Here is an 8,946-nt window from a genome sequence, read left to right as displayed (position 1 = left end):
TATTGTTTTTTAATACTTATAGATATTGATTTGGGTTCTCATTTTAATATTTGTTTTGGTTCGATGTTAATGGTTCTTATTGTTCCAGATTTAATCCAATTTCTTAAAAAAATACAAAAAAAAATACGCAGATACAATGGAGTAAAATTATAGTACATCAGGTAACAATAATATTTTAAAAAAATTTATTAAGACTAAACAATTAAAATTAATCAAAAAGATCTAATTGATTTAATTTCTCAATTCAGTAATTTAATTGATTTACTTTCTTAATTTAAGCATTCAGTTGAATAAAAAAAGGAAATTTAATTGACTTTTTTTATAAAAAAAATTGACTTCAAACACTATTAAATATATATTAATTAACCTTGGAAAATATAAACCAATGTGATTAGGACAAAAAAGTGTTATGAAAAGAAGAATGTAACAATCACTCACTTCTTTTAATTTAACAAAGATAATGTATTAAATACTAAAAAAAGAGAAGAACCATTTTAAATAATAACTACATAACCCTTTGACCAATACTTAATGAACCGATTAAGTGAATTCATCGATTTTCATATCACAATAATTACTCTTTTTAATATTTAAAAGAATACATAACTGAGTTAGTCCCCACTTAGACAATGTAATCAGTTGCCTACAAAATTTTCCACATATTAATCTTTTTTTATAAGGCTAATTGCTTAAATAGGGCCCAAGTTTCTACGTATTGCTCTCAAAAGTCTAACCTTTCAAAATGGTCAATTTAAAATCGAATGTTTTTGAATCTGTTCAGTAAAGGCTGAATGTTTCCGAATCTGCTTAAATAAGAGCCCAACATTTTCGGCATCAATTTTTCCCCGTTATTATTTGTTCAGATTCGAAAACATTACAGCCTTCTTTGACCGTTTTGAAATGTAAGACCCTTATGTAAACAATCCCTAAAAGACTAGGCCCTTATTTGAGCATTTACCCTTTTTTAACCTTGAGCAACATACACTAAGCTGAATGAAGAACATAATAATACTACAAGCCAACAGAACTCATTTACTACAACGCTGAGTGTATGAAAGAATCTCTGACCTTAGCCTCTATACAATGGCCGAATTTGTTGTTCCCCCACGCTACATCCACACACTCGTATAATCTGGTTCCGACAGTCCGACTTCACCATGAATCATAATTCTATCCTTAGTCGTCGCATTTCGGCTCGGAATATGGGGCTTAAATTCAGAGTTCGTCGAGCGAGGCTTCTTATGTCTTCGCGAGAACAATCCCGCGATATTCTAACTACCTCCCAAAGGGCACCTCCGCTTATCATGTCCTTCGCATTTACTTCTGCAATTTCAAAATAAAGGTTAACGTTTTAGGGTTTAGCGTCAAGGTTTTTGCCAACGGGGAAGAAATTTGACTTACCATGTTGCGCTAAATGACACAGTGCAAGCTCAATGTGTCTCCTAATAGGTGCGGAATCATTGTTAGCGTTTTGCACAATCCATGGAAGTGCGCCATCATCGATAAGAACCGATCTACCACTTCTTATGCCTGAAGCGAGGCCGAGGTGGAATTTTTTATAAGATCATGCAAAAGAAAGACAAGAGAGCTGAGCTTAGGCCATTTCATGGAAGATGAGACCAAGCTAAATGAGTGAAAGAAGGTTTGAAACGCATACATAGCTTAAATCGGGTTCAATTCCGGTCCACTCCAGAAGATAATAATAAGAACTTTGCCAATAGACAACGAAACAATTGCAAGTTAGAGATCAAAAGACTTACCATTGGCCGATGCACGGGATTCACATTTTGCGAAGTTGGCAATTCCACGTGCAACTTGGGAAAGAACATCCGGATGTCCGCATCTCACCATTCCCAGCAAGGCCTTAATTCCACCTTCGGACCTCAGCTTTGCTTGCAACTTATCTGGAAAGAAGTACGAGCATGTTAGGGAGGCAGAAAGCGGACACCCAGATATAATGCATGAAAAGGATCTATGTTATCCGGACTTGAGTTCGAGTGTATGTTCCATTTTTTCCAAGTATTTGGAAAGTCCTAGGAGGGTTATATTTCAATACGCAGTATAAGAATATGCATTAGACACGAGTGTCGGGCATGGGTTATTCAGAAGAAAAATGTCAGTGCAACGTAGAAATGATTAAGCCTGATATAATGAAGAAAGTCTTCATGCAGTAGTTTTATTTAAGCTCATGATTTACATAGTGCTCGATATCGATTGATAATGTAATACAATAATAGCATTATAATGGTACCTAAACCCTAAAGTATCTACTCATAGATGCATCCATTTACACATTGGTTAAAATATATCTGACTACTCGCATGTCATTTCATTTCTTTTATTTGTTTGAGGAAGTGTTCTTTCCTTTAATCACCGAAGGAAAGGTTATAAAATCTAAAAAATTTAAGAGCACGAGAGGCGATACAAAAGAAAATGTAATATACCATTGCCACACAGGTTAGCTATAGCTCCGGCAACCATGCGTAGAGTCCGAGGGTCTTCAGCATCAAATGCGGTCATAGACAATAAACTGATTCCCCCTTGAATCATTATGAGTTCTTGACTGGCTTCTGCTTTGCAAAATAGAATCCGATATTAAACCCAAGTAGTTGGTTTGGAACTCAGAACTATTAAGTAGCCAAACTCTTGAGCAAAAACAGCAACACCGATTAAAAACAAAGACGGGAGTACACAGAATGAGACGATGTTGAAGAACAATTACCATTCATCGCAAGATTGGCAATGGCACCAGCTACGACTCTGCGAATAGTTTCATCCTCGTAGTTTCTGAGAAGCATCAGCAAGGAAGTAAGACCGCCGGCTTCGACAATCCTTTCCTGGTTTGCTTCTGTTTAGTAAATGGCACGTGAACTTCATTGCTCGGAATACCAAGTTAAACACGTCTCATAGACATAAATTTATTTAAGCATTTACAAGAGATAAAGCTTATCATGCAAGTAATAATACTTAAAAAAAGGGCATTACCATAACAAGAACTGAACTTCTTAAGAAATATTTTTGACAACGGTGGTAAATAAGAAGCCTCTTCGGACAAAAAAGGTGGGAAAATATTAGTTTGTCCAACTAACACAAGGATATTAGTGACGTAGCTATAAAAAAGGTAAATACATGGGTCTAATATTTTATATTTATTGCTTACGATTCTGATTTGTTTCAACTAAAATCACTCCACGACACGAGATTAAGCAATTAGCACCCAAGGTCCTTCTACAAACAATATTACCAAGAAATGCAACCAATTCATGTGCTACCCATCCATGGCAAATTAAGTGATGGCACCGGAAATCAGTGTTTTCAGTTCACCTTCGGCTGCTAGGTTGGCGACCACTTTTACAGCATGAATGCGTACATTGACATCTTCTGACTCGAGCAAAGCTAAGATCTTTTGCAGTCCAACTGGTAATTTGATAGGACAATAAGTAATTGCAGGCACAAAAAGTTATTTAACTGATATCATGGCAAAACACCTATTTTATCACCTTGATCAAATAGGGCAGCAACTGGTGTCTTATGTCCATTTAAAGAGTCCCTAACTTGAGACATTGGAGACTCCAGACCACCATAAGCATTGGTGGATCCACTTCTTCTGAGAGACCTTCTCATCTACATTTGCAAATAAAAATAAAATCAGCATGAATTTGAGCTTCCTTTTGATAAACTGCACATGCTTGCCTTTGATTTAAGTATACCATTCCATAGAGTATATTTAACTTTTCAACGCAAGGGGCTTAAAAGAATGATAACTTCGAATATCCGAATACCTGGTCAGCTTCAAAAGTCAGTTGTAACATCCGGCTTCTTAGCACAATCATTTCTTCTTCAAGCTTCTTTTTCTGATGAACCTCATCAGCCAGAGCTTGTTGGAGCTTCAAGATTTCAGAATCACCACCTTCCTAATACACCAAAAAAATCCTCATATAATTAATTTCTTATCTAGAAGTCAACAGAAGCTTAGAACATATAAAAGTATTCACTATTCACTTATCGGGCATACCCCTGAATCTGTGCACTGCCTTAGCTGACTCTTAAGTTTGTTGACCTCTTCTTCAGCTTCCTTTCGCATATGAATTTCTTTCTCTAGCAGCTTTTTGACCTCAGCAACATCATCGACGACTGAAAAACTAGGCCCCTGAAAATTATGATGAAGAAGAAATAAATTATCATAATACATGAACACGATGGCCAAAAACCCTAATGTACAAATAGGGATGTCAATCTCCCTCAAACCCGATCCGTGCCGACGAGGATGGATTAGGGGATTAAATTCCAGAACAGGAAAGAAACAAATTCCCCATTCGGAACAAGTATAAGGAATATAGCCCCCACCCCTGATATAAATATACTTAAGAAATATGTAACGGTAAATTTGGAAAATAATGCATAACCCCTTATGCAATTGAAAGTAAATAGCATGCCTATCATCAAAATTTGGGCCCAACTGGTGAGCCATGAATTTAAAGGTCACAAAAGGTACAGTTATTGATGCCTGTACCTCTCCATTACATTTATCATTCATGAAGCCATCACATCCATGCCTTCGTTGATTTTCTATCATCTTTTCCTCCAGCTTCTTAACAGATTCCATATATTCCATCTGGCACTTTAGTCGCTCCTTCTGTAGAAGGAACGCACTAGAAGTTCAGTATCAACTATCACACACTCAAGCAAGAAATGTGTTAAGAAATAACTGAAAATATAAAACCCAAGAATCAATCATCGAGGGAATGATGAATTGCAGGACTAACCTCAAAGGCATCGGCAAAATTTCTCTCAACCTCTGAAATGCGGTTTTGTGCTTCTAAATTTATTCTTTCAACTTTATCATCAAAAGCTTTCTGTTGTCTTTCATTTTCTGCAATGAGCTTGTCCACCTGTATTTCAAGCCTTCTAGACAAACTTTTATAATCAAACTCTTCTTTTATTCTCAACATATTTTCCACCTTCATAGCCTGTAAAAAATGGAGTAGTGCAACGTGTTGAGTAAAAAACTCCTACTTCTACACATTAGAGACAACGTTGCACAAAATTTGAAGAAATTAACAGATAAAAGGAATGTGAATATCATGAAATGAAATGAAATTGAGCTACGTAAACAAGAATGAAAGAGAGATTAAATTTTGAACACCATGGATCTTGAGCAAAGTGTAATTACTTTATAACTCATAAGTTATTTGATAGCAGACCAAATTTAAAAACATGATAGATAACAATCAGAGTGTTCTTATTTTTTCCCTATAAAAACTCACCCTTTGGCCAAACAAAATCGTACTTGCAGTCTCTCCTCGATGTCGTGGGGAGGGACCAATGGTCACAATTAATGAGGTTCTTGCAGTGCCTGCAAATCATGAATCTACCCCATGATAACTCGAAAAAGTATTTAATTTGCTAGAACTGAAATTCCAAAAGTGATACCTAAAAATACATAAAAGAATAGATCATAAACATGTTGACTTACATGAATATAAAACATAACTCACCTCCAAATGAATCTTTAAGCAGCCTCGTTAGTTTGGAATCACGAACTGGAACATGAGCACTATTCTCTGCTAAAGCATTAATGCACTTTCCTAAAGCACTCAGTGAAAGATTAATAGACTTGGCTTCCTCCAACATGTGTCCCTCACTTCCTGCCAAAAGTAGATTGAATCAAACCCATCCTATACCTAAGAACTCCAACTCATAAAAACACCTCCACCACTTGGGAAAGTCTACAGATATATATAGGTAGGAACAGAAAATAAAATTTTATCAGGCAAATACAAAATTTAAATACTGGCCAAATGCAATACGCAAAAAATTTCAGTCGTGAAAATGCTCTCTAAATAAAATATGCAGTTGACTAGCCACTGTAGGGAAATTAAAAAGTCCATGATATGCACCTGACTTGTGAACGCGCTCTGAACCTGCCAAATCTACCAAAACCAGCTTGCTTTTCCGGACAACAGGCTTTGGGGGTTTGGCAAAGTGAGAAGACTTGTCTGTTTCACTTGGAATGGCATCTTCCGCACTCAAAACAGATCTCTTAACATGTACCTGCACAAACATGATTGAATATACAATATTTCACCAAAGGATAAACAACGGCATGATGTCTAGAGAGTAGGAAGGGGAAGAACAGAATAGAGAGATTAATCACCATCAAAATAGCATGACTGCGAGATGATTCAGTGTTCAACTTTGTATTTGCAGCAATTCGGTGAGCTTCCCCTATTCTCAACAACTCCAAAAAATTATGCTCATCCCTGATTTCTATGTGAGTTGCCCCTGGTAATGAAACATCGCCAGTTTTGGGATCTTCCACAATGGAAATATTATCATTTGCCGGATCAAGGAGATCCTGGATGGTCTCCATATAAAGCTACAAGGAAGCATTGGAAGTAAATTAGTAAAGTTCCTTCACGTGAACGTACAAGCCCACAGGAATTGAAACAGAAAATTGAATAAAAATATAAAATATCAGACATCATCTAAGGGAGAAAAAACAAAAGTTATAAATCCAATTAGCAACTAATAGAAAATAACACAATCACTTGGACATGATGGCATTGAAGAAAACTCATTCATTGAATTGAGCAATTGAGATTAAAAGAAATAAAATCATGAGCCTAACAACCTGCAGATATGAAACAGAGACAAAATCTGTTTCCGGAGAAACATTTGCTAAAATCTCCTCCAGTGAGCGGACCATTATTCCACGAGCAGAGGTATCTTCCTCACCCAATCGTCCAAGAGTAAAAGTTTTCCCCGTTCCAGTCTGGCCATAAGCCATTACAGTTCCATTATAACCATCCAAAACACTCTGCGGAACAAAATGCAACATCATTATAAGCATTTGGTTGCATGATTTAATGGCATTAATTGTAAAACTAATATAACTTTCGAAACAAAACATACCTCTACAACAGGCTTAGCAACAACTTCATAGACACGCTTCTGAGAAGCGAATTCCGTAAGCACTTCATCAAACTCGTATGTTTCCGACTCCCAATTGTTTTTACGAAGTTTAAGTCTCTTAAGCTACAGTCAGACAACAATATGATTACAAAATGATTAACTGATAAAAAATAAATAATAAAAAAATAGTAAATAAAATAAATTATTACCGCGCCATGAATCACGGTTACAAAAAATGCGATCTTGGAGAGATTTTTTTACCTCAGGCTGTAGTTCGACACAATCAGCAAAATCTGCATCTGCCACGCATTCTTCCTCATTTCGCGGCCTTAATCTAACAGCTACTCGTACTCTTCCTGGCACTGTAGAAAACATAATAATTAGCAACATCAAAGTATGTTTGGAATCACATTTACGAAAAAACGAATTCAAGAAAGCGAATTGAAAAACGAACCTCCGTCACTTCCTCCAGCGGCGGTGGTGAAAGAGGCAGAGTTGGAGCGGCGAAGAGGCGCAGATCCTGGCGAGTGATTCGAAGACGGAGGAAGTCTTGATTTGATTGAAGATGATTTGACATTATATGAGTTTGATGCAGCGAGTGGCTTAATTGTTCCCTTGTGCGAACTCGTGCCGTTCCTGTAAGCATTGGACGCCATAAGTTTCCTTTTCCAGAATCTTTTTTTCTCAAACTTGTGGAGTTTTGTTTGTTTGTGTTGTCTGTTTGGTGATCGAGAAAATTTAAGTGGAGAGGGAAAAATTTTAGTGAATTTTTCGAAGTTGAATAGAAAGAAAAAGAAAAAAAGAGTGATGATGGAGGAAAAGAAAGGGACCCACTGTGTTTGGAGATAGTTGGGAAAAAGACAGTGATGGTCTGAGTTTCATGGGTCCCCCTCACATTTATTCTGTATTTACAGATTAAAATAAAATTTCCTAAATTGCAAATATATCCATTTTCATACTCTTTGTTGTTGGAATATAATTTAGAAAAGGGTTAAACTTCAAATAAGGACTCTGATTATGTATTTTTTGGTTTATTTAGTCCCTATTTTATTTTTTTTATTAGAGGAAATGGTAGAGGTTATCTGATTATCGAAGCCACGATCGGTGTCAACTGAAGGCCTAGTAACAAGCCCTTTGCCTTTTACATGTCATTCAATCAACCTCCTTACTATAATTTGATTATTTTATACGTGATTCAGTCGACATCTTTACTATAATAAAGTAATTAAATTTATCAGAACAGCATAAAGAAGTACAATAAACGTTTCAAAAAGTAAGACACTAGAAGTGATCAAACTATTGCAACAGAATTTAATCCATCAATAACTCAAAATAATAAAACTATAATAAATAAAAAAATTAGTTAACCCTTTTTCCCACATGTAATGGGGTAAGGGGAGATATAATAGTAGGCTGCCCCCAATTTCAGATTGAGAGCAGCTTCCGTGAGAGACCTCCAAATTATGAAATGTCATCCGTAGGACTCGATCCCACGACCACAAGGTTAAGAGCCTTGCACTCTACTAACTGAGCTGGACGGACATTTCATAATAAAACTATAATGGAAGGGTCAAATATATCAAAAAATATATATAGTATAAGGACTTTGTATAGAATTTGACCATTTTGAAACCAAAAATTATTGTATGGCCTACTAGAGTGGTCTTGGTCGTGCTTACCTGTTTAGAACAGTCCATTCAATTCATAGATCGGAATTTCCCGATTTATCGTAGCAAAATATATAAAATTTATAATTAAATATAACATCAAGGAATATTTGTTATTAAATAATAATAAAAATATACTTAAATTTCTACAATGAGATGAATAATTTAATATTTTATTTCAAAATAAAAATAATCTAATAAATTCAGTGATAATGTCTATACAAACGTGGTGTTGTTGTTTATTCAGTTTTATTCATGTGTAACATGTAATGTGTATGTCATTTTCTTTAATAACATAGGGTGGTAAAGTAATATATGTTTGGATTTTTTTTAAATTTATTGATAACATATATTTTATAAATAA

General features: G+C 35.5%; 1 protein-coding gene across 1 annotated transcript; it reads right to left on the bottom strand.

Moving 5' to 3' along the window:
- Window positions 1-622: 622 nt before the first annotated feature.
- Window positions 623-7,673, bottom strand: LOC120189132 (kinesin-like protein KIN-UB). The gene is made up of 19 exons (XM_039192466.1): window positions 7,370-7,673; window positions 7,177-7,277; window positions 6,916-7,038; window positions 6,635-6,820; window positions 6,158-6,379; window positions 5,901-6,054; window positions 5,499-5,648; window positions 5,268-5,356; window positions 4,767-4,970; window positions 4,514-4,636; window positions 4,016-4,150; window positions 3,783-3,914; window positions 3,501-3,624; window positions 3,325-3,417; window positions 2,723-2,848; window positions 2,445-2,570; window positions 1,761-1,904; window positions 1,402-1,530; window positions 623-1,323 (listed from the first exon to the last, which is right to left on the bottom strand). The coding sequence occupies exons 1-19, from the start codon at window positions 7,569-7,571 to the stop codon at window positions 1,163-1,165; spliced, it is 2,724 nt and encodes a 907-aa protein (XP_039048397.1). The 5' UTR covers window positions 7,572-7,673; the 3' UTR covers window positions 623-1,162.
- Between the last annotated feature and the right edge of the window lie 1,273 nt (window positions 7,674-8,946).

This window comes from Hibiscus syriacus, unplaced genomic scaffold, assembly GCF_006381635.1.
Source record: "Hibiscus syriacus cultivar Baekdansim isolate YM2019G1 unplaced genomic scaffold, ASM638163v2 tig00116951_pilon, whole genome shotgun sequence".
Taxonomy (NCBI): domain Eukaryota; kingdom Viridiplantae; phylum Streptophyta; class Magnoliopsida; order Malvales; family Malvaceae; genus Hibiscus; species Hibiscus syriacus.
Note: the sequence above shows the minus strand (reverse complement) of the source record. Positions and strands in the feature narration are given on the sequence as shown.

Excerpts from the sequence above, each read along its gene's own strand:
- LOC120189132 (XM_039192466.1), bottom strand. The coding sequence starts at position 7,571 with ATGGCGTCCAATGCTTACAGGAACGGCACGAGTTCGCACAAGGGAACA. Across the intron at positions 7,278-7,369 it reads CGCTGGAGGAAGTGACGGAG|TGCCAGGAAGAGTACGAGTA; the intron begins GTTCGTTTTTCA and ends TGTTTTCTACAG. Across the intron at positions 1,324-1,401 it reads GTGTCATTTAGCGCAACATG|AAGTAAATGCGAAGGACATG; the intron begins GTAAGTCAAATT and ends TTGAAATTGCAG.